The following is a 27136-nucleotide window of genomic DNA, read 5'->3' as shown; positions in this document are numbered from 1 at the left end:
GTACTTGGGTTTTTTCTTTCTTTTTGTTAGTTCTCCTAAAATCTCTAAAAAAATGGATACACTTTTGCAATTCCTAGCCTATTAATAATGCAACCTAGTTTATAACCTAAAACAATACAAAGTTGGCCCTTTTTTTGTTAATAGCTCTTTAAATACAGCTTTAGATTTTTTTAAAGTTTCTTCTCAATATCTAGTAAATATATCGCTTGCTTTCCTGAAATCTACTTTGTAAATAATGACTTGTGTTCAGGATAGGATTGTAATTTGAACTGTAAAGCAAAAACGAAAAAAATATCTTCACCTTTCACAGTGACTTTTATAAATAATTTTGGTGTTCTTCGAGAATATTTATATCTTTTTTTATTATTATATCATTCGTAATATGCTTAGTAACTTTTAGAATTCTTAGATACTTGCTGAAAAAATATGCTTAAAATTAAAAAAATAAAAATAATAATTAAACGTATAAAAATATTTACACAGTAAAAAACAAATATCATTGCGAGGATCAGTTTCTGAATATTAAAATGATATAAAAAGAATTTTTGTACTTTAACATTTCCAGATGTTAATGCGAAGAAACAGTAAAATTTTGCTTAATTTACAATTTAAAATTAAAAAAAAAATCATTCCGAGTTGCAAATTTCCACCCTATAAAGTAAATGCATCCAAACAGTTTAAACTGTAGAACGCCAACACACATGCACAATATATACATAAACACACATTCATTTTTATTATAAGTAAAGATTCGAGTTTTTGTATGATAGATAGGGAAGTGTAGTTTTATTCTATTAGGAAAAGAAATACGTTTTTTTTTTTTTTTTTTTTTTTTTTGTTTTCTGTACTTACGAAAATATAGATTATCCTATATAATTATTTTCTTTCCATTCGTTTACAAGAGTTTTACTTTTTCAATGGGCATAAGTCATTGATGATATGGTTGAACTCATAAAGTTATATCGACCTCTCTACCTTGAAATAGCAGTGAGACAGGATTTTTTTCATCTTTAAGGTGGAGTTCTTTCATTTCTTAGAAACAGAATAAAAATTTGAAAGGTTTTCCTCTTCAACTTTTTATGTAATTTTAAATAAGAATGTTATTAAAGTGTGACCAATATTCATTAGATCTATATAGTTATAGATCCACAACAATTTCCATTCTTTAAAAGCATCTAAGATTTACTTTTCCACAAAAAGGTTTGTCACTGTTTTCTTATGCGATTTATTTAACTTGACTTGTTTCATGTTTATGAAGATAAAATTTTGATCTTGATTTTCCTCTCGTTTTAAAATACGTTCGAATTTCGAAATCTTACACATTTATTTACTCTTGATAACAATACGTCATTTTTTAAGATTCTCAGAACTTTTTGATTAGTTTAATTAAATTTTTATTTCATACAATTGACGCGAGGTAATAATTTTTGGGAAATAATGTTTTTAATATTCTATGATATTTATAGCTAATCGTCTTTAAACAAGAGCTGATTCACCAGCAAGCTTATTGTTTCCATTTAATTGCAATTAAACCTTATTTAGAATTTTCGTGGACTATGCTTTCATAAATAAAGATTGTTAAGTAGGAGCTTGAAAAGCATTTCGTTAGTCAGTAGTCTTTTTCTTGCAAATTATAAGACCAGAAGCTGAATGATAATTCAATTTTTCTATCTCCTCCTCTTACACAAAATGTAAACAAATCCTAAGATTTTTAATGAGATGCGTAGTTCCGTTTGTAATGTTACTGCGTCGTTGCACGAATTATTAATTCCTTTATGCCGATGAAATGCAATTTTGACCTTGAAATGCTGTCAAAACTTCAACGTACTTTTCATCTATAATTTCAAAAAAAAAAAAAAAAAAGTTAAAAGAAATACGATTACCAAACTTACGCATACATTTAATAAGCGATTCAATCTGATAAATTGATAAAACATATCGATTGAAAGCGGATTGATGCAAAATGTTGGATATTGTTTCGAAGAAAAATAAAGTAAAACAAAGTAAGGCATATTAGAGGAATAAACGACAGAGGAAAAATGCTACATATTATTAAAATCAATTTTTAGTAGAATTTCAAACTGAACAAACAATGGAACAATTTCATTTCATATAACAGAAAAACGAAATAAAAATCTAGCCCAATAATAATAATAAATATTTATTTAAGAAAAATGAATTTCTTAAACAGATTGATTAAAAGAAAAATTTAGATTTTACTTTCTTTCAATTGGCTTTATTTACAATCCGTAAATAAAGCCAACTGAAATTGGTGATTTTTCAAATAACGGTTTAATGGTATATCGTTTGTAGATAATTATAATCGATTACAAAAAAAATTTTTAAATTGCATGACGGTTATCATTTATCCAAAAAAAGAATATTCACCGATTCATTTCGTGAATTTCTATCGATAAGTGGAAATCTGATTTATGTGCAGACGATATTTTTCTCATTTAAAGTAAATTCTATTTTTACTCTTGCAGTGGACGAAAATCAGAATTTTGACTAAGTATAAGAATCACTTTCATTTTTAATTAATGTATTCTAATAAACTGCATATTTCCTTTTTCTTTGCTTATTCTTCAAATATTTGTTTTTCTTTGCTGTATGTTCTGTGATCAATTCTGAGAACTGATAAAATCTGTATGTTCGTAAACCTCAGAAATTTATTACGAGCGTTCTCATTATTAAACGAAACACGTTGCAAAGAAAGTAAGAGCATCTTTAAGTGAACTTTATTATTCAATGTCAAGGGAAATTCGAAACTCCTTTTCCTGTCTATTCTGAGAAGTGGGGGTTGCGAATAAAACAATACTTTCCAAAGAAGATAATATTGCAAAATATAGGGAACCGGTTTTGTAGTGACTAAAAGTGAATTTGCGATAGTGACGGAACAACAAGTAAGGAGATTTACTGCTTGTTGGAAGCTGATAGAGGGAAAAAAAAAGCTCACGATTTCGTGAAACATGGAATATCCACTGACCAATAGCAAATTTGTAGAAATCGAACTGGAAGAAGAAATTACTACTGAACAAGAAAAGTACCCTTTGAGTTCAAGAAGACCAGGTCAGTTTCTTTTCATAGTTAATGTACGTAAAGGAATTACTGACTTTATATGAGTTAGATTTATATATCCATGTAGATAATTTATCAGCAACCAAGTGCATTTATACATTTTATTATCTTGTGAGAAATGTCGTTTCAAATATTTTGTTGAAATAATGTAACATTTTATGTTAGATATATTGCTACTAATCATATATAATATTTGAAGCATAATTAAAGTATATCAATTAGTTTCCCCTAAAATATTTTATAGTAAGATATTTTTAAGTGACATCATCTATTTTAAGCTAATAATAGCTTTATACTTAAATTCCTCCTGTTGTTTGTAATTTGGTTGTTTAATTGGCCGTAATTAACAAATTATTCAGCTGAATTCGTAATTAAAAAGGAAACTAAAAATGGTTTTATAAATTCATTCTATAAAAATATTTTGTGTATGATGGTAAATATTTTGGTTTAACAGCGATTTGAAGCTCCGAGGAATCATAATGTCGATTAAACAATTCCTTCAGTTTTTAATATCATATTTTATAAATTTTAAAATATTTTTCTCTATTCATTTAAACTATTACAGTACATTGTATTCTAACGTTAATAAAATTAAATTTATTGCCTTAAAAATTCACTTTTTTGTGTAATAAGTCGGAAATCAAATAATGTGCTAAATTCCAAATGCCTGTATCCATGGACCGGAAAATTAACTACTATTTTATTTATTTTAAATTTTGCTATAGCAGATTGTACTTAAGAATGAGCTCTCAGTTCTTCTTTCAACACAGTCACATGATAAGAGTAACCATACATGCCATCTAATATTTACATATGTACACGTTGCCACGACTTTCCGATACGCGATAGATTCCAAAATAGATACTGTGACATTTTTGTCGTGTATCATATGAGCTGTAGTTCTTTTTGCGTTCTAAAAGAAGATGAGAATTAATGCAACAATTAATTTTCCAAAAATATCACATCATAATTTATTTTGTAATTCTCTACAAAAGCAGCTTTATCTCAAAATATGTATTTAGGAATTAATTCCAAAAGGAGTCAATTCATCTTACTACAGTTACTAGAATTGCGAATATTATCTGATCATGCCACTAAATGTTGTACTGCGTGATATAATGAGTATGCACTTACCATATAGCGCATGCTCATTATATCATGCAATACAACTCAATTCTATCTATATTCTATTGATTTCCGCCTTTTAGACTTTAATATATCTTTTTAGACTTTAATATATAATTCATTATTTATACGTATTAATCCGCGTTAGACTGACCATCTAACCGGGACATATACCTTGCACCTGAAGGTCCTCGTTCAAGAAAGCAGATATGGGCACTGTAGGCCTTGGCCCACATGGGCTGTCATGCCACTTAGTTCAGTTGATATTTATTAATACTATGGAATTTTGTAAACAATTTTCTCAAAAAAATCTACTAAGTATCGTCACAGTACGGAACCAAAGTTTAAGTTAAATTAATTATTGTAGCAGATGCATTACTCTTATCTTCTCTTTTGGATACTAGATGGCGATGCCTGATTAGGCCATCCCATATATCATCCCATAGTGCAATCCGATTGTAATTAGAATGAGATGTGAGGCTGAACTGTGAAGCCGCGCGCGTGAATGTCTTGTCTTTGTGTTGTTTAGTGTGTGAATGTGATTATTAAAAGAAATGTTCCTAAAAACATTCGTCCTGTTGCTTCCTGCATGGATCTTAATAATCTACATACCACTACATTATTTATTTCTGAAATAATTAAAATAGCATATTGTCATCGAGAATAAATAATTGTACAATGTTCTAGAATTTCTATACATTGGGAAATAAGTTAAAAGAAACTAACTTGTTCTAAGATGACATAAATCTTGTTAAATAAGAGCTCATAAAAAAGAATTTGAATGTATACGTTCTTCAAGTAGTGTTATTCCTTTTCATGCTTAACGAATCAAGATAACTTTAGTGACAAATACGAAAACTATTTCGGCACGTTCATTATCTTCTCAGCGTACTCTGTTTTATTTACTGAAGGGAGATAAGTTAGAACCAAACAGAGATTGGAATCAAACGTGCTTTACATATCAAATTTACTTTACGATTATCGCGCTCTAACAGTTTATCACTAGTTACTGATAGTAAACGAAGTGGCGTCATTGAAACTTGTCCTGAAAAAGATGAATATAGATGTATTGTTAAAAATTATATTTACGTGAACAAGTTTTAACTATATTAAAGAGAGCAATTATTTTTTTTAAGTGTGATAAGAGAGAAAACATTTTAAACTTCTTCTGCAATATCGATAATACTTAATAACTACAAATGCTAAAATACAAACGGCTATTAAGATGTTCCCGCTAACGAGTTAATACTAAAATTACGGGATAAAATTATAAGGCATACTGATCAATTGTATTATAAATCATGAGTTACAATCTATCAAAAAAATATCCGGAACATTTCATTACTCTTAATCTATAAAATCTAATTATGTCACTACATTTAGAAGTATGTCGGTTTTAAAAAATATGCAAACTATATTTACCTAAGGAGTCATAAACAAATTTACATTTGCATAATTTTCCATAAATTCTCAATTTTTCGTTTTTTAAATGATTTTGAATAAAGAAAATAATTGATTCAAGATAAATCAGTGATAATTTTGACATTTGTTTTCATTGGATTAACGAACCGCTCTTTTTATTGCAAACTATTTCAGCCATGAAACGTCGTTGTTTTGTAGTAGGAAAATTTTCGAGTGCATTTCATTTTGGATCAAAATTTAGAACAAAAACGCAAATAACTGAGTCATTAATTTTGGAACCAACTGTGAGATATAGATTTCCTATCCGTTGACTAACACTAACATCTTAATAAAAGTACTAGTCGTTTATTTGGCTGTTTCAGGGTTTTGAAATTTTTTCATATTTAAAATTTTGTGTACACACGCACACACCCACCCACCTATAGCATCTTTCACAAAAATTGTTTTTTCAAAATTTTCAATTTCACTTTTGTAACACGGATCATCCTTCCATATGGAAAAATTTTTATGTGCAGAATATTGGTTCTGATAGGTAATTCCATGAATTTTTTTTTAATAACTGGAGTTAGAATTAATGAAATCTCGTTGCTTGAAAAGGAAGAAAAATAATTTCAGTGCAGAATGTATCTCTTTTGTTGATGTTTTTCTTCTTCTTCCTGTTCACCTTCATTTACTTCTAGTTTAACTTGAGCCGTATTTATCTTAACCATGATTGGAACATTGTCATCAAATAAAACTAGAACCAGAGTTTCGGGAGCTAAGTGTTAAAGATATTATGAAATATTTTAACGACAACCTTACTGATATCTGAATCAATATCCTGATAATTTATCAGTTGATGCATGAGTAGGAAATCATTATAAGGTGCTTTAATTGCTTCTAATAAAAGGAATTGGGCCTCCACATACGCTTGCGCAAGAAAAATACATAATACTTTTAAAGAGGTCTTTTCCTATCAAATACCCGAAATCTATCTTAAAATAGATAAACCTTGAGTCCATAAATGACTTTGTCATCCAATTATCATAATTTATAGCTGTTTTTATATGAAATGACATCCTATACTTTGTTATGCTGTCTGGAATGATCAATAATTCTCGGTAATAATCTTGCTGTTGTTGTTGCACTAGTATTTACGAAATCCAGGAATGGTAGAACGGACATCATCAGACATTTCAATGTTATTGGTTATGTAATGTTTTCAGTCCAGTTTTATCCAGGTTTCTTTAAATCCTTTGAAAAGCGACATGTCTGCGCGAGAAGCTGCACTCATCAAACAGTTGAAAAAATGTAATGACGGCAACAAATTTCTATATTTACACAGGCACCATTTATTTGACCTGTGTTGCTTTCAAAATGTCTAGATTTTATCGGTTATGCTCCATTGTCTATTGCATGGTAAACAGCCATGACAGGAGATCTTTGAACAGTTCCAAATAAATGGCAGTCTGTTGGCAGTTGCTAGGTTTAAACCATAAAGAGGATGTTTGAGTACTGTCTAATGATGTTTCATTCTCCTTGTGTTTCACCAGTTGTGTATAGCCTTGCATTGACCTCGAAAAGGATAGCATAACCATATGGAACATTTTTGGACCATATGCTGCTTTAATCTTCTTCAAAAGAATACTGCATTTATATTATAATTGTATACTACATTTATTTTTAGTCGTCAATAAAGAAAATCGGTGCTTACAATGTCTTGTGTATCACAAACCAGTAGTGAGAACTTTTTTGATACAGAAAACCGAGATTCTTTTTAATGGCGCTAAATTTTCAACTTTTTTGACTAATTTTTAGACACTTTATGTCACTTGCATAATCTAGACTTCAACAGGGTATCACGACTGAATAGGGAATTTAATCCATATTAAATTTTAATGGTTCTAATATTTTTAAAATGACTGTATATGAATTAAAAAAATGATAATTTAAACTTCATTCAAATTATTACGATCTATATAACAACATTATTAGAATCGTCGCTGCTGTTAAAAAAGTTTTTTTAACTGATTTATTCATGTCAATAACTAAATAAATAACTAAAAAGATAAAGAAAAACCGCCCAACGTGGGGCTCGAACCCACGACCCCGAGATTAAGAGTCTCGTGCTCTACCGACTGAGCTAGCCGGGCTTACTCAGTTTTGTGTATTCAGTGAAAATCAGCAGTTTTTAAAGTCTTCAAATCTGATTTCCATCTGTTAGTTCTCATGAGATAAATCTAGATTATTTTTGAATGGTTTCGGATTGAACGGTTAAATTATCAAGAAATTAATAGAGTAATATTAGAAGTCAGAAGATTTAGAAAAAGTAATTATAAGTAATTCTCAATAGTAGATTTCTAAGTAGAGTCAAAGGATTTCCTTTAAGTATATGATTCATTCATTAGCATTTATAATGAAGTTTGTTCTTTCAGAAGACTTGCATGAGAACTGGGGATGTAACTAAATATTTTTATCAGATATTTGATTACTTTCTTTTCTATATAGTTAAATGGAAACAAATTTATTTTTGTTACAAACCTTTCGTAGATTATTTTGAACCTCTAAGAGTGCAGATTAAATTTCAAATATTGATATTTTTATAATTTATTTCCATTTTACTATGAAATAGCGAATTCATCTTCTCAATCGATGTTTTCGTACTAACAATAATATTCTTGGATACAAATATCGACCTTCATCAGAGCTACTGCAAATATTTATTTTAGAAAACTATGTTACATCTTTTATCACGATCATGATATTTTAGTCTACATGGAGATGTTTGATTTAAAAAATTAATTATAAAAGAAGCATAAGTTAAGTATAAATTAAGTATTCTCTGGTATGGCAAGTTGATTAGAGAGTAGGTAAGAAAGTTTTGGGACGACTACTCCCGTTGGTTTTTATGTTTAAAAACTTGAAATATATTTTGAAAAACCGTCTTCGAGGCTCCCCTTCTAGACTGGTGACATCATAGAGGAGTAATTCTTTCAATATGATACTTTGCATTAGGCACATAAAAATATAATACTCATAAAACTGATCCAGTTAAGAATATCACATACTCGGTATTATTCTTTTGACTCGTTTGATAATCTTCTCGATCTCAATCGTTTTCAAACGAGTGAATTATATTCATCTGTTTCAAATTATTAAGTTCGCGTTTTACCTCGATGATATTGCAATTAAAGAAAATAGAAAATTATGATCTTTCACTCCCAAAAAACCCCAAGGGACCTCATCATCGCCTTCCTGTCATTATAGCGTGTGGTGAATAGCATATAAACCAGTTAACAACTACGCTGCACGAGCAATTGCTTTTGCATAATGGATATGTTGCTGGGCTGCTAACCACAAGGTCCCAGATTCTATTCTCGCGCATCTCTTAGCACTACATTGGTGTCCTCGGACGATGAACCTTCAACCTTCGCACGGCTGTTGTGACGCCATCTACCCACAGCAAACCAAAGTCGTCAGATTCACTTGACACAGCAACCCAAATCGCATATCGCTACAAGCTTTACCACGCCAATTTGATTCTGGACTAAATTTGACGAAAAACATTCATGTCTTCTTACCTTCTTCATTCCCACCCTCCGATATATTAGTAATAAATTGCTCTCCCAAGTAATCCTTTTACTTATCTAATCGCAACGACTTATTAAATAATCTTATTGCCATACCATTACTCTATTAACTTGTTATGCCAGGAGATTAAGAATCCTGAGTTCAAGAACTCCATGATTAGCAAATGCCTTGATGAGGCTATGACCATACATGATTTGTTTTCCTTTTATTATATGTATTTTATCCCAGTTATTACTGCACTTCACCCAGGATCGGATGTAGCCTTCTAGTGATCTTGAGGCAAAGCAACACCAGGTGTCTCTTTTCCCAATCTCTCTTAAATTAATTATTTAGAAATTAATTTAATAAAAATATTAGTTTGTCAAATGAACAAAAGGAAATCTACATTTGATATTTTTTATTGATCTTAATTATTTGCAGAGGCAGTTTTATGTAACAAGTTATAATAAATTGGCTATAAATTATGAATTATGGGACCTTTCGAAAAAATTTCTTTCAATATTTATCATCTAAAAGAATTCAAGATTCAAGTTTTTAGCATTTTAACAAAATAGCAAAGAAAAAAAATTGACCAAAATATAAATACCTTTTATTTATAGAATCGGACATGTTTTTTAATGTTAAGCAATATATTTTTTTTCAGTGTTATTAAACAACATAATAGAAAACTTGTAAAAGAGAAATAAAAATATTAGAGTAATGTTTCAGCGTTTAATCGATATTTTATTTGAATATGAATCATTCAAACACATGTATAAAGTAAATCAAATGAAAGTACAAAATGAATATTGTCAAAAAATATCGCAAAAGAATTTATTGAAATTTCGGAAACCCCTTAAGTTGTCTACTTGGTATTCAACTTTGCCTTTACCCCATGCAAGGTACATTTATCTCTGAAGACGTCTTCTATACTAACGATATCAACAAAGCTTTTCTTCTCACCCATCCATTAATCACCGTCAAAATCAAGGCTACCAACAATTGCCATTAGTACCTTTTTTTAAAGAAGCGAAATCTCAATCTAGAATCATATTCGTATTCAGCTGTCAGTTTTGGTGCAAATGCGAAAACTGATGTTCCCTGAGTACCTGCTTTTATTCAGACAGGTAAAAAATCGGTTGTATCAAGTATAGAAGTATAATCGAATATCAAGATCAATCTGTATTTGATGCAGCGAAACTCGGTATCAATCCAACCCTAGATGATGTACATGGAATCTACATTGAATACGGTTTTCGACTGATATATTACAATTTTGTAACTTTTAAATCAGTAAAAGTGAGTTTACTATGATAGGGTGAAAAATCAGTATTAATGTTTGCATTTTTTGGTATTCTTTTGAATTTTATATTACGACTATATGACTAATTTTAAAAATTTTAACTTGATTTTCGTCAGTAGCTAGAATTTTTTTCACGTCCTCTGAATTTCTTATAACGTAATAATATTTCATCTATATTTTAAATTTAATATATCATTACTAATTGTGCATTATTCTATTTTATTTTGTGAGGCAATATATCCTATAAAAAAATAAAAAAAGTTTTTACTTGGAAAAGCTTTTTGAACACGTAAAGCATTAAATTGCATTTGTTTTTTAAAATGTTATTTTACTACTGTTATGTATAAAATTAGCTATGATACTTGTTAATTTCAATTATTTAATTATCAAAAATCCAAGCTTATGGAATTTTAACGATTGTAATACTATCATTTTATCTATTTAAATTATTTACTGTTATTTATCATGCGTTAGAAATATAGAGCATTAATCATTGATAGAATTTAATTTCAAATAAAAAATTACCTTATTTTCTTACTATATTTTGCTTTTAAATCCTTATTTCCATTATTCAAAATTTTGTATTCAAGCAAATATTTAATGTGGCAATGTTATCTTTTGATTCAGCTTTTCCCCTCTGAATTGTTGTTGACAAAAATATATTTTGAGTAATAATGTTCTTTACTCTTAAAGAAAAAAAAAACGCCCAACGTGGGGCTCGAACCCACGACCCCGAGATTAAGAGTCTCGTGCTCTACCGACTGAGCTAGCCGGGCTTATAAAAGCGTTTCTATTGTGTAAAAGTAAACAGATTTCCAAATTTCCTTATCAAATTCTCATCTGTTAAATCTCACGGAAACAGCATTGCGTTTTTAAACCTCTGTATTTATCTGCTGATTGATTACCACTGGACGATTGTTATAAATATATATGAAATATGTAGAAAATTTTTTCCAAGAAATTGCATTTAAAATTAATCCGGAATCTATTTAGTCAACAAACACTTTAATTCTGCTAAAGTCTTTTCAGTGAAATTCGCGGGTTATTAGAAATGAGGGGAGGGGTTTTCTTTTTCTATGCAAATCACTTTAGGCATGATCTTCTAACTTTGAAATTTCATTTTTTTATGTAATTACAGAGAATTATGAATTTTTTTTATCTTTTTAGTATTTATTGTGAACCTGAAGAAAAGATTTTGTGTGCATTTGCCTTAACATTGTCACATGTCCTATATTAATACTTTATGCAGCTTCGTACAGAAACCCTATTATGTACGATAAATGTAAATATTTCGGGAATTTTTTCTTTTGGAATTACGTAATTGTATAAGATTTCAAGAAAATTGGTGATGTGAATAAAAATCTGTTCGAAATATGAACCAAAAATAGAAATATATACTGCAGACATAAACTATAAATCCAATGAATACTTAAAAAGAGCAAACAAAACATATCTATACTTTTTCAGTGCTCTACAAAGTATATTGAATCTGTTAATGGTTTATATAGTTCCGCATTATTTGCTCCCCCGATTCCAGTCCCGCAGTAAGATAAGAATAATTTAAATTTCCCCTCTTCCCCAGTCGTCATCAGTGGATTAGCAACTACAAATAGTATCCGGGAAATGGCATCACATTTTTGTTCCATTATTATTATTTCTCTGCAAAAAAAGAAAAAAAAATGATGTTTGAATAAATGCTGTGCCTCTAAAACTGATGCACGGGGCATTTACATTCTCCTCATGGTCACTATAGCATTGCCATTTTGAAGTATTACGAGGGTCATTTTTGGATGGAGCTCATAATTTAGGACCATGATTTGGTGATGAGGACGGCATCTCTCTCCAAACTTCGATTTCAGAGCAGAGCCTTATTAGGGGTGTAGTCAAATGGAACGTGACGTGTAGTACTTATTTTTCGGCATTATCCGTCGTCTTATTTCCCAAATCTTTGCTCTAACATATTAAAATAACTCATAAATATTATTTTCGAGATGTCTGCCTCCACAGAACTGGAATTCGGCACATCCATATAGGATGCTTATTTCTTGTTATTTCTTTGCCCATGCTACGTATTGAATCTTCTCCAGCGTCATATTTTATTTTTTAATTTGCGTTCTTAGCAATTAAAAAGATGGCTTTATTTTTTTTTTTTTTACATTCTCTAAGCGAAGAGGAAATATCATAATGATCAAATGATTCGAATTCAGCAAATCTCTACTTTTCAGATTTTTCTGAGACCAAAAACATATTTTTGTAATTATGTATGTCTGCCTGTTTTTGAAAACGATATTTTAAAAACAGATTAAGCTAGACAGATTAAATCTGGTATATGATCTTTTCCAAAAATTGGTCAGAAGCTTATAATTTCTATTTTCAGCCAACTTTTTACTAGATTGTACTGAAAATACTATGAGTAAAGAAATCAGACCTTAAAAGGAAATAGCATGATTCAATAGACACTTGTGCCATTTATTTATTAAGTTAAAATTCGGAATGTACATATCTTATTTTCCCCTAAAGGCTGCTTTTCCCTCTAGTGTATGTTTCAGAAGCAATGTTTATAAATGCACGTTTTCTTTTTGCAGCCCTGGGGTGCTTCGTTTACTTCCGTGGCTTCTTGTTTGGGAGGAAATGCCACAGCACTGCTCGTCTGAACGGCAAAACTGTCGTCATCACAGGGGGGAATACGGGTATAGGCAAAGAAACGGCGCTGGATCTCGCTTCAAGGGGTGAGTAGGTGTATGTACATATGTACATATTATTAGTTAAATATTTATGTACATATTATTAGTTAAATTATATTTATGCCGTCTTATTTAATATTATAATGTAAGAATTAAATTAGTTTGACTATCTTTCATTGTCATAGAAGTCATTGTGCATACAATAAGTCTCAAGTACAGTCATTATTAATCCACAAAAGAAGAATTCGGCCAGTCATACATACATTTTATTTTGGGACACACAAAACTTAAACACATACATGCAGCTGAATTGAAGGAACAATTAATCTGAAGCTATCCTATGCACAAGATTGGCATAACTACTACACACACACACATTCTCAACTTTATTATAATTAGAGATTAGTACAGATTTAATGTCATATAGAATAAACGTCAGAAAAAATTCAAAATTCTAGCACATGTGGAAATATGCGAAAATTAATCATTATATTTATAGATATGGATCAAGTTAGTTAAATAAAAAAAGTTCAAAAATAGCGCTGAAGAATACCTTGCTTAAGTTTTAAGTAGATTTAAAGAGATTCTTAGCAATCTTGCATATATGTCGGATAATCGTAAATTTAATACTTAAATGTTTACTTCGTTTTGTTCAAATTGGAATATCAACAAAAAGGTTGGTCCATTTTCTAAGCAGAATTTTATAAGTATTTATTTTCTTACAAAACAGAAATTTGTACTACTTAACTATAATCGACTCAATCCAAAACATCCTACATTTTCCATCCTGTTGTAATGCGCACATTTTCCTAAAAAGGTGCCAAAGTCATCATCGCTTGCAGAGACGTTCAGAAAGGATACGAAACAGTGAATGACATCTCTGAGAAAGTACAGAAGCCCGACGTGGTTGTAAAGCGCCTCGATCTTGCCTCTTTCGCTTCCATCAAGAGTTTCGCTCAAGACGTGCTCGAAAACGAACCTTACATACACATACTCATCAACAACGCAGGTAAGCGAAATTTGGACTAATTTTCATAGAAGTATTGCTTTAAGTTATATAATGCCTTAAGTTATGATAAATATTTTTTAACTGCACATGTTCTCCCATGTGCGTAAACATAACGTATTTCTTCTTTCCGAATTTCAAAGCCCGATATACGAAGCAATTTAAATAAATACTCATCATTAATGCTGCTAAAGCTATTGATACAATGGTTTAGAATTTTATGGAGCATTTAATATAAAGGTTGGTTATAATTAAACTTCCCTTATAAACAACATCATACAACGCAAACGGATGAGCGGATTGCAGCGAAATTTGGAATATAGACTATACGCGAGATAAGCCCATAGAATTTCGGAAAAAAAAAATAATAATTTGGTTCTAAAATGCCCACCAGGGGGCGCCTTTTCCGGAGAAACATTAAATTTGACACTATAAACGCCTAAAATGGAATACAGAAACAATATTAACAATCCAGAACAAGAATTATGAGTAAAAAAATGTAAAACCAGAAAAAGCTGTCAGTTCTAGAAAAAAAATTTCAAGATTTGCATGCTTGCGAAGAAGAGGAAGCTTTATGTAAAACAGGTTATTATAAGAAACGTTTGCAATCGTTGTCATGTTTTATGTCGATGTTTCGAGCTGTAATGATGGCGGTTTCTTGTTTCGTTGGTGTTGCAGCATTGAATGGCTTAAAGAGCTCCATAAAGCTTCATGTGCGAAACATTATTACTGATCAATTATGATCTGCTATTGAACACACTATCCATCGACTTGAAATTTTGTAGGTGAATGAGGGTGGTCACATGGAGCACCTTTCCCTACATCATCTTGGACATGATTAGCAACTACTCCTCTTGTGCAATTTCGTCCTAATCTGTTCTTGTTTCTGCAAACTGAACTGTTTTTCTTCTGTTATTTTTTCCTTACTTTTACTTAATATGGTTCGATGACCAGGTGATCAGAAACTAGTCAATCAATGCTAATATTGTTTCTGTATTCCGTTTTGATCATTTATTGTGTTGAAATTAATGTTTATTCGGAAAAAGCGCCCACAGGTGGATTTTGGAACTAAAATTTTTTTTTCGAAATTTGGGGAGTTCATCCCGTGTATAGTTTATATAACAAATTTCTTTGCAATCTGTTCGCCGTTTGCGTTGTATGATATTGCTTGTAGGGGAAGTTTAATTATAACCACTCTGTATATTGTATACAAAAACAGTAATAATTTAAAGAGAAGCATTTTATATGAACATGCAATACATTTTTTCTAAATCTATTGTTAGTGTGGAGTAAATCCATGAAACATAATTCTTTTTGGCTATTTTACTGTCCTGAGGACTAAAAGTGTGAGATACCAATTATGAACAGGAACGGGAAATAAATTATATGAAAAGCTTTAATATAATTTCTAAATCAGTTAAATACATGCTGTGACATGTGTGCGTCAATACTGTTATACAGCCTTTTTGAAAGTCAGTGAATATTTGTTTTGTGAACAAAAGATAACATCAATTTTAAACAAATCCTTTCCGTTAAGCTTATTGTATGTTAGAATTTCAAATACTTTCTTAAATAACAGAAGTTTCAAAAATGCTTTCTTTGAAGTCAAAATATTTACAATTTATTTTTAGAAGCTATTTAAAGCAATATCATTCAAATGCTATTTTGCTAACTAATTTCTAACTGCACATGCTCGAAACATAGCTTATTTATTCTTTTCTAATTTCAAAGTGGGGCTTTTTAAATAAATATTTTAGATTTTCTTTCCTTCCTCTAAATTCCCCTCCTTAACTTCATTCATTGAGCATCTACTCTAAATGTTGCGGAGCAATTGAAATGCAGATATGTTGGGTATCAAACCTACAGTTTTGTATGAAACCAAAACTGATCATTGGTGTATATACAGGTCAGTTTTGGCGGGTTTATTTGATGTGAAGTGATCAGAATTGATAATCTTTACAGTGTATGATTTCAGCAAATCTCGATTTCATAATGTTTTTCCGAATTGTTTATGAAAGTTGCATTTCATCAATGTTTTGAATAACATATTCTTATAATTTCCCAGGTGTGGCAGCGTGTCCCAAGTCTTTGACAGAGGACGGCTACGAAATGCAGTTCGGGGTCAATCACCTAGGTCACTTCCTCCTCACACATCTCCTACTGGACAGAATAAAAGCTTCTGTACCAGCGAGAATCATCAACGTTTCCTCGATTGCTCACATATGTAAGATATTTTTCATAACTCATTCTAATTTAATGTAAAATTACATTATATAATCTAACTTTTAAATATAAATAATATTTAAAAGTTAGATTTTTTTTCTTCATTTGTAAATTTGAAATGAATTGAGTTTTATAGTATGGAATATTAATTGTTTTTTCTAATACAGATCTGATAATTTTTATCTTTGTGATCTTTTTATCCGCGAGGATGAAACATAATATTTGAAATTAATTAATGAATAGTTTATTTCCAAACTAAGTGTGACATTTTTTAAACTACTTTAAGGGAAAATAAAAGTATAAATAAAAATTCAGCATATAGAAAACAGCATTCCTAATTAATTAATGAAAAGAATTTTAACAAACTAAAAGTGAAGATTTCTTAAAGCTTAAAAATGTTGGTTTATTAGCATTAAAATGCTGTTCAGTATTTATATAATGTAGGAAATATGTAATATATTAACATCAATATCTAGTAATTAATTAGAAATTAAAATTTATTATGAATCCAGAATTATTTTATATTGACTCTACTTATCAAGATAAAATAGTTGTTTTTCTATTATTTTCAATCTTTTCACAGACCTATCACAACTTTCTGTGTGCAGAATCTGCATCGTTTTAAACTTTTTGTTGGGAAAGTATCAGAAAACTTACTGGTTAAACTTACTTAGTGGTTTACTTGAATTTAAGCCAAGACCAGTCAAAGTTAAAAAGTTGAGCCCTAAAGCGAACCGAGAAAGTCCGAAGCGTTTACCTAAGAAACGAAGATCCAAATCTTTACCAAAAGTAATACCAAGAACAAAGAAATCTATTAAGTCACCAATTAAATTGAAAAGACCATCCAAGGTTAGAAAAGTGAGCCGTAAGCGAAAACGCAAAAGTCCGAAGCGACTACCAGAAGCTAAGAAACGGTAAGTGACCAGAAGTCCAAAGCGACCATCAGCACCTAAGAAACGAATATCCAAAACTCCACCAAGAAAAAAAACCAAGAACCAGGAAACCATCTTAGAAAGTTGTCAAAATTAAGAGACCTGTAAAAGTGCCAATTAAACTGAAAAAACAGGCCAGATTAAAAAATTAAGTCCTAAGCGAAAACGCACAAGTTCAAAGCGTCCACCAGCACCTAAGAAATGTAAAGTCAACAGAAGACCAAAGCGTCCGTCAACACCTAAAAAACGAAGATCCAAATCCCCATCAAAAGAAAAACCAAGAAACCTTCTAAGAAAATTTTAAAATCTCAGAGTTTTGCAGCGCCTATGCCTTCATGTGTTCTGAAAGCCTTTTCTGACATAGATATATCCTTAGCAAGAGACACTGCAAGCAAATTTAATCAAATCCTTGAAGAAGCATGCGATGCGTTAATCAAACGCAGTGTTTCCCATGCTGCAAAATCCAAAGAGTTAAGCACCCAAGACATCGAAGCAGCTCTATTAAACTCTTTCCTCCAGAATTGGCTGCACATGCCCTATCGGTTGCGACTAACGCTGTATCTATATACTTTGAAGAAATGAAAGGAAAACGGCCTTAAAGTTAGACATCGAGGCTGTAATGGATCAGATTTAAATCAATTGCTTTTATAATTCCTAAACTCTACCTAAAAATACTTGGAATATTTTTTAGATAATAAAGTAACTTTTTACTTTGTCTCGATTGGTTTTAAATAACACACGTATGAGCATCGGCTTTGAAAAGTCAGTATAAATAAGAGAGTTTCCTTGCAAAAGGTTAGTATAAAAATAATCTGATACTCAATCTCTTAAATAAATTTTTAAATATTTAAGTAATGTTTTAATCAATTTAACTACACATACACACATTGTACCGCCACTTTTGGCGAACCGGCTGGTGACCAAAAGCGGTTAGTATATAATATATCAAAACAACTGAAATTTTAATCACAGCCGTGATATGTTTTAGTCTGTAACGATTACTCATAAATTTTCATTCTTTAATATTCATCTTGCATATATGTAAATTTTACATATTGCATAAATCAACGTTTGGGAAAGTTAAATTTGATTTTATGGTTGATTGTGAATGTGATGACTAAAAATAGGAAGAAGTAAAGGGATGGCATTTGGCATGTAATTGTGACATCAAAACTGCATATGTGTATCAAATTTGGACGAAACACTTCAAAGAAAGTTTACCAGTTTGTACATCGGTGAGCATGTTCAAGCGATAACAAACTGCTGGGATTTCTCCTCCCGGAACTTTCTCTCTTACTCTCTAATCAATGTACTTGTGCATTATTACTACTCACATAGCATTGGCGAACAATAATTAGAAAGCTTCTATTAAAAAAAATCTATTTTTGGCGATTAATAGCTGGAACGCTGTTATTACACAAGTAATAATAATAATAATAATGAACCGAACATGTATATTGGAAATCTTTTTTTCAGACCGACTGAAAGCAAAATTTGACATAGAACCCAATTGTAATCAACAGATTACATATCAAATTTCATATATTTAAGTCATTGACAAGTCAAGCCTCATTTACATGCTTGTAAAAGAACAGACCGATATACAGTCTAATCCTTGAAAGATTTGGTTTCAAACTTGATAAATTTCTATGTTTTAGATGTTAAATCCATGCACCAAATTTTATTCATCCATCTCTCCTCGTTTTGTAGCTATCGCGGACAGTCAGACAGACAGACCTCCTCTGAATGGATTTTGTTAAAAATTTAATAGTTATCTACAAATTTAGTGTAAAGACCACATTCCAAATTTCATCCGTCAAAGCTCAAAGCATTTCTGAGTTACCGAATTTGTTGGCAGGGAGACAAATTTCAGAAATGTGTTTTCCGGACGCAGAAAGATTTGGAATGTGAACATTCATCAAAATCTCGCGTTCGAATTTTTTTGACAATTACAATACTTTCTCTTTGTATACTTCTTATATGAGAAAGTATCAAATCTAGATTCGTTAAATTTTATATCAGTATCAATTTTGAATCAAATCCGCCAAAAGACTGACTGTCTGTGGATCTATAAATTAGTTCTATGTGAATTTCACAACACACACACACACACACACACACACACACACACACACACACACACACACACACACACACACACACACACACACACACACACACACACACACACACACACACACACATACACACACACACACACAGTAGATTCATATAATAACAACGCAGCATAAAATTGAAACTCATGTGTCAACAAATTTTAATATCTGTTTAAAATGTTTTAAAAAATCAAATTTTTAACTGCATACACTCACTTGACAGACCGACACTCATACTTGATCAGACTCGCAATGTAACTTTCGTGTCACAAGCCATCTACAATTGCTGGCTATGGCTTGGAAAAAGTGTTTCACGATTATCAGATGTAACCCATCAACATGCTTTAAGGAATTATTTGTATTCATATCTCTTGCCAAAATTCTTACTAATGAGAACTGAAACTTCTGACTAATAATTGAAAAGGAAGAACTAGCTTTAACTTGACATATTACAATTATTCTTTGGTTTCAGAATATAAAAAGGCATAAGGCGTATCATGTCATTCTACAATTAACTTGACAATCCAAAGCAGTTGAGCAAAATGCCTATTCTTGTAAAATCTTAAAACATTAATTCAATATAATTATAAGAGTAATTTAAAACAAGAAGCTTCTTATTCAGCAGGATCAGAGGAAGATTTATTTAATTATATACCATGTCCTTTGTTAAACAGACAGACTTAATTACATATTAGACTGATAAACATTATAGAGAAAATGTTACTCATCATCATCAGCTGAACGAAAAATATTACATAAAAACTGCACAGGATTCTTGTAAGTCTTTCCTGAAGGATTGGTCATCTGCCAAAACCAGGCATTTGTTGCAGTCTTTTTCTTGAAGATGAAGCCTAAATTTAAATCAAGACTAATTATGATTATTATTGGAATATCATAATCGCTGATATTTTTTCTTAAAATCTTCTTGGAATCTGAAATCTGATGTTGCTTCTAAATACAAATAGTTTATTAATTTTCTTCCTTATTATTAAATATATCCAATTGGAGTAACAATAAATTATAGGTCATAAACACTCCCATTGATGTTAGTAAAAAACCTCTCGTGAAATAAAACATCTCCCATGCACTTAACATTATAGGCTCTGTCGAAGTTAAATATCTTTGTAATATTTCACCATGTCGTTGTCCTTCCTGTGACATACTTAGCCGGAAGGAAATAGTTTTAATTGTTTTTCTTGCTTTTCGATCTTCTCGGGCGATATCAGATGCAAAGTATGCCGAAGCAAAGAACGAAACAAAATTCAGGGTAGTAAACACTCCCTTTTCGACGAAATAAATATAATTAGTAGAAGGGTAAAATCCAAGGCTGCTCGAGAAAAGAGCAAACAATTCGGTAAAATTTGAACAGCAGAGCCAAAATATTGGTAAAGACATTGCCGATTCTACATAATCCGCGAAACGGCAGATTGTTACGTATTCGTTGATAAATTTCAACGAAATATTTTTTGTTCTTGTAAATTGTTTTAGACCTTCTAATTCCACATTATATTCACGAAGGATTCTTCCCAAAAAGATGCACATGGAAATATAAAATAATGAGAAAAAGTTAGAGATGGTTACAGGTAATACTAAAGAAATGATGAATTCGCAGAGCAAGGAAAATACTTTGCCGTAGAAAGGAAAAAAAGTGTTGTATTTCATCAAGGATTCGTTAGTTAGCAAGTTCGTTAAATCTGGTTCAGTGCAGAATAGAACAAGAGAAATAACAGATACAAGGCAGGAAATTATTAAAATGGTAGCTGTTATCATATTAACTATTCTCAAATAACTTTTCATCTGGTTATTGTATCGCTCTCCAATACTTAAAAAACATTTCAACATTTTTCTTGTTTCACACCGCTTATAATAGAACGAGTAATACAATCCCAAAACAGATAAGCGCCACAGAACTCTTGAAAAGGCAACTTTCTTACAGTGAAAATCAGCACAGCCCTGAGCATGAATAGTGCCCACAACAAATTTATAAAAGATGCCTAAATGAAACATTAGAAAAAATAATATTTGCAAAATTTTAAGTAGCTTTCCATTTGTATTCTTCATTCCTGTTACACCTATAACATTCATAATTGTCTCAAAAAGATTTGAAGTCATCTTGGCTGCTTCTAAAAAGCTAGATATCTGAACAGAAATATTCAGTTTTTTTATTTAGCTCACATTTTTTGTTTTTGAAAAATTAAATTTGTTTGATTTCCTGAGTCTTATTTCTTCCATATAGGTAGATAATCCAAACCATATTGCTTTCTTCAATTTGTAATCAGAAATTGGTTATTGTTTAACTAAAGTAATCCCAGACCGTCTTGTTTCTGAAAAATTCGGTTTGTAACGATTACAAAAAATTTTAAATAACAAATTCGATAATCCAAAAATTCTTATTTCCGAAAAATTGAATTTGTAATACGAATAAATTTTTTTGTTTGACGTAGATAACCTAGTATTTTTTGGTATTCAATCTATCTATATGCTTTTTTTTAATCTAATAAGTATATAACTAAGAGAATGTATTTGCTTTGAAAAAATTAATTTGTAATTCGTATTCATTTCTAATTCAATAAAATGGATAATCCAAAAATTCTTTATTCGTTCGATTTGTAACAAGCGTTCGATTTCTTCTTATTCAACAGATATATAATCCAGTCCTTTTTTGCTTGCATTGTAATTCAGTCTTTAATAAAACTTCAGTTTCTTATTCAAAAATAATATAACCAGAATTCTATTATTTTCTTTAATGTTTTTAAAACAAGATCTCGCTTTTTTAGGAATAAAATTCACATTTTCTTATTCGTGAAATAAATGATTCAGAGCTAAAATATTTCTAAAAAAATAATCATTTGGTAAAAAATTGCAGATTCTCGTTCAACTCGTAGATATTTTAAAACACTGCACCATAAAATTAAATTTGTTATGATTCTATTTAGGATTTAATAATTCTGAGCTTCTTATGTATTTTATTTCAACAAGAATTTTTTTTATTCAGCAAGCCAAATAATCTAAAACTCACTTGTTCTCGATTCCTTCCTTCGATTGAACAAGAATTCGATCTTTTGCAAGCAGATAATTAAGAAAGATAAACATATTTTTATTTACGAATTCTTTGGAATTCAATTTATGGTACAAATTATTTTCAATAATAGTCTATTATTACCATTCATGTATTTTTTTACTTGACAAGCAGATGACAAGATCTTTATTGTTTGTGAAATTTTCAGTTTGTATTCAAAACTATTTTATTTTCGACGAGTGGCAGATAATCAAGACGATATTAAGGGAGATATTTTTTTCCTTCAAGCCATGGCGAATGGTAACACAAAAGTTCTTTTGAAGGGTTTCTTGTAATCAATAAAATCAATGCAAAAGTCTTGATAATGTTGTGATAATATATGGAACAAGTCAATGTTTATGGGGAAAATAGTGGAAAGATAATGGATATAAAATATCTTTTCTTACTTTCTTCAGTCCAAAATTTTATGAAATAATTTTCGAAAACATGCTATTAACTAAATGGAATTCTAAATTAGGTTTTCTGCAGGTTATGGGTATCAATCTATATTCCAATTGGTTCCGCACATGGAATTAAAGAATAAATTTTTAAATTAAAACATCTATTATAAAAATATGGATTCAGTGTTGAACTCCTGATAAAATAGACAATTTGTTCTTGGGGGAAAAAGAAATCAAGATTTTAGTTCTTATGATTATTTTGATAAAATTGCTTATGAGAAAGATTCAAAAACCCAAAGAATTTATAATTCGCATCTGATGGCTTGCTTTATGCCGGGTTTTAAGAAAGTTGATCATGAAGCACAAAAATGCTACTGAACTTTTAATAATCATCAATTCTGAGAAAATACGAATATGTAATTAAAAAGCAGACATAAAAACAACAACAAAAACTAATGTTTAAAAGGGACATAATACTAATATATTTAATGCCAATAAGCATGCAGACTTATACATGCATTAGCTTCCTGGACATTTATGAGATTTTCATTTTTTAGATAAACTGGGGGGGGGGGTACTTTTACCTATCTCCTTATCATTCCCAGTTCTATGGAATGCTCCTAAGTTAAATATAACTTCGTAAATTTAATATAATTATTATATATAATATTATAGTTAAATATGCTAACGTTGCATGCACCCTGAATGTAGTATTATGATACAAAATGAGAAAAAATGCATACGATGTGATCATTTGTAAGTATTGTAAACAAAGATACAACTAGAAATTATGTTTTATCTTGAAGTTTGAAATTTTACTTTTGTGGTTACAATTTGTTAATATTCCAAAATTCACATAACAGGGATAAAAATTCAACGAAAATGCTAATGAAGAACATTAGTTTATTTTTTCCGTTTTACTTTTGGGCGAACGGAAATTGTAGAAAATACTCAGTTGAATGGAAGTCGAAAATAATTTAACATTGTATATTTCTAAGTAATTTATGTTTCTTACAAGGAAAAGTAGGTTTTGCATATTTGTTTTATCTTTAATTTTTTCCCAAAATTCTTTTTGAATGCTCGAAACAATACTTTTTGTATTTAAAAATATTATCGATAATCATCTAAAACCACAATCGCTTTCATTTCTCGAATATTCATTTTGTTAAAGTATGTTGCTATTTATGCTTTTTTTACAGATTACAAATAGTTTACATGCTATGAATAATTTGTCACAAAAATAGGGGACTTATCTTATAATAATTTAACATTTTTCTATAATATTGCAGATGGTCATATTGACTTCAACGACATTAACTTAAATTCTAATTATCGCCCCATCCAAGCGTATTGTCGTAGCAAACTAGCGAATATACTTTTCACACGAGAACTGGCTAAAAGGCTTAAAGGTAAGATGCAATGTTTTTTTTCATACTTTCGTTATTTTTATGATTTATTAAGTTGATTGTAAAGCGGAAGAAAATAATTTGAGTTTGAGAAATCAGTAAAGACATTTTTGTGGCCTTCGTGCATTGAATAAGTATAAAGATTAAAATGTGTCTGTTAATTATGATTTTAATCTGTCTTTCTTTTGATGAATATGATTTACATTCTTCAGTTTTTCAAGAAATTTTGTGAGATTTTAACATATTGTTTTTTTTTTACCTTTATAGCTTTAAAATATTTTTATTTACATCTCTTCTCTGCAAATGAAATTACTTAACAGAGAATCGTTTTTAAAATATTAAATTACCATGGCAATATATTTTTTCTTTTTCTTTAATGGAGCACAATGCAAAGTTTGTTCCTTTCATATTCATATCCCAACCGTTCCAATTCTTCCGTTCATATCCCAACTTCTAAACCCATTTGTATTCATTTTAATTTAATCTACACATAAGGACTTTGTATAAGATATTTGCTAAACTGAAGCAACAAAGCGCTGAATTGCAAATCACACATACACAAAAAGAACCAATTGAAACCTTCAAAAGTTGCGGGATCCCTTTGCATTAGTCCATTGTTAGCAGAATTAAAATATGTATATTGCATTACAAAGCTGATCAGTATTGTTTTAAGTAGGAATTACTATGTAGTTTCCAAAATGTTCTTCAAAATTCTTAAATATTGAATTTACAAATATAGGTTATATAATATTGCACAATGTTATACAATATTCGCCTTCCTAATAAAAGATGTCCCAGTGAATATTTTTGAAATAAACTTAATGATTAAACTAAAACTAACATATTTATAATGAAATATTTCATTTACAATACACTGAGCAATTTGGGGCATCTTTAATGTTCGGTATTTTAAAGTATTCACAATATTGTTCATTATTTCTCAAATATTATACAATATTGTTGTGATACTGGGGCTATTCACTGATATGCTTTATGCCGATAAAAATTTTAAAACGATGAAGTTTTTTCTATATTTCTATGAAAAATTAGTTAAAAATGATTTTATGTAGAAAAAGAGTTTAAACGAGGGAAAAAATATCAAAAACTCTTTAATAAATACAAATGGAAGACCTATTTAAAATACATTATCAAAGAGAATAAATATTCTTTGAATAATTTTAGTCCTACCACCATGAATAAGACATTAACACGTAACTTAAAGCTTATGTTAAGATTTAAATTTTATATAAATTCTTAATTCCTCAAACGGCTTTTTTTTTTTTAAATAGCGATGATTTAGTGGAAATTTAAAACCGCCGTTTCTGAATGAAGATTTTTTTCCTTCCCTCATTCATTTCAAAATGAAAATTGGCTGTATTTTTTAAAATTATTTGTCATATTTTATAACTACGCACATGCAAGATAATGATAATGTTTTAACGTATAGGCAGAAATTGTAAACATTAGCAACAAATATTACTTCTTTCTATTCATACATTTTATGATCTCTTTCAAGTGTTTTTGTGTACTTTCCATAATATAATAATGTTAAATGTACACACACACACACACACACACACACAGAGAGAGAGAGAGAGAGAGAGAAAGAGAGAGAATAAAGATGATAAAGTAAATTTAAACTAATCTGTCAACAAATTTTAATAGAATGTTTTAAAGCATCTAATTTTTTTTAATTTTCTTTCTTTATATTAAAGAAAAGAAAATTTAATATAATTTTATATGCGGCAATCATATTTGATCAGCCTCACAATGTAATTTGTGTGTTTTCTATAATCCATTTACAGTTGTGGGTTATGGCTTAACCCCTTAATTGTTCTATTTTCTTCACTATTTATTAAGATGTCACCTACCATTTTGGAAATATTTTCTTATTTTGATTCACATGGAAATCCATTGAATATTTGACTTATCTATGTATTCGAAGTAATTTTAATATTGAATTATAATCGTTATGAATGGTTTATTTTGTGCTTACAACTATCAAAATTCGATAAATCGATGCACATATGGCATACGGACAAAACATTTAGGCGGTTAAAACATATTCTACGATTATCAGATACCAACCTACAACACGCTTTAAGGAATTATTTGTATTTTATAAATATTAGCTGTTACTTGTTAAATACTATGTTGATTTTAATAGTTACTCATTAAATATGATGTTAAATTTAAATGCTACACATTAAATATTATTTTAATTTTAGATGTTATCAATAGATGTCACTACTATATGTATCCAGAAATTCTCGTTACTTTAATTTCTTCATAAAGATATAAACAAAGGTTTCGATCTTATGGACACTAATGGCCATTCATTTAATATCGCACTCCTAATAAATAGCGACACTCAGGGGGAACGGAAGGTCCACAAATGCGATCTGCGCAATACGTCAGCACAGATTTAGGAAAATGTTCACCATTTCACATATTTTCGAATTAAAGAAATGAATTTATTCCATCTCTAAGAAATGGTAAAATGGCTGTTATTGTGTCCTCATCTTTTTACATCACGATATTGCCTTTTTACTATTTATAAATTCAAGCATTATGTAAAAACCATCAAATCAGTACACACGTTATTTCTTTTACTATATAAAAATTAAATTCATGGGGAAAAAATCCCATTCGATTTGAAAGAAACTTCTTTTTAAAAATATGTAAATTGTATTCGCTTAAAGAGCTATATACTTCTTTATATTTGCTTAATCTTCGACATTTCCAGAAGCAACTCTTACCTTCTTGTCCCACTGTTTTCCCACTGACGTGCTAATACAGATTAAATTTTATTTTGTGCGAAATATATTGTTG

The 27136-nt window shown here is 29.9% G+C and overlaps 1 protein-coding gene and 2 non-coding genes across 7 annotated transcripts in view; 1 reads left to right on the top strand and 2 right to left on the bottom strand.

The window, feature by feature from the left end:
• LOC129985138 (retinol dehydrogenase 13-like) overlaps nucleotides 1–27136 on the top strand; it is a 77688-nt gene that overhangs the window by 11844 nt on the left and 38708 nt on the right. For 3 of the 5 annotated variants that reach the window (XM_056095058.1, XM_056095056.1, XM_056095059.1), the window contains 4 exons: nucleotides 13063–13206; nucleotides 13979–14170; nucleotides 16233–16391; nucleotides 24188–24307. In XM_056095058.1, coding sequence (XP_055951033.1) covers nucleotides 13063–13206; nucleotides 13979–14170; nucleotides 16233–16391; nucleotides 24188–24307 — 615 coding nt within the window. Of the gene's footprint in view, nucleotides 1–2752; nucleotides 3070–13062; nucleotides 13207–13978; nucleotides 14171–16232; nucleotides 16392–16973; nucleotides 17982–24187; nucleotides 24308–27136 lie in introns of those variants that run through there. The other 2 variants (XM_056095057.1, XM_056095055.1) reach the window with 2 other exon arrangements.
• Trnak-cuu (transfer RNA lysine (anticodon CUU)) lies at nucleotides 7685–7757 on the bottom strand. The gene has a single exon. It is a non-coding gene; the product is annotated as a tRNA-Lys (tRNA).
• Nucleotides 11181–11253, bottom strand: Trnak-cuu (transfer RNA lysine (anticodon CUU)). Its single transcript has one exon. It is a non-coding gene; the product is annotated as a tRNA-Lys (tRNA).

The sequence above is a fragment of the Argiope bruennichi genome, chromosome 9, assembly GCF_947563725.1.
Source record: "Argiope bruennichi chromosome 9, qqArgBrue1.1, whole genome shotgun sequence".
NCBI classification, from domain to species: Eukaryota; Metazoa; Arthropoda; class Arachnida; order Araneae; family Araneidae; genus Argiope; species Argiope bruennichi.
This window is presented reverse-complemented; position numbering and strand designations above follow the sequence as displayed.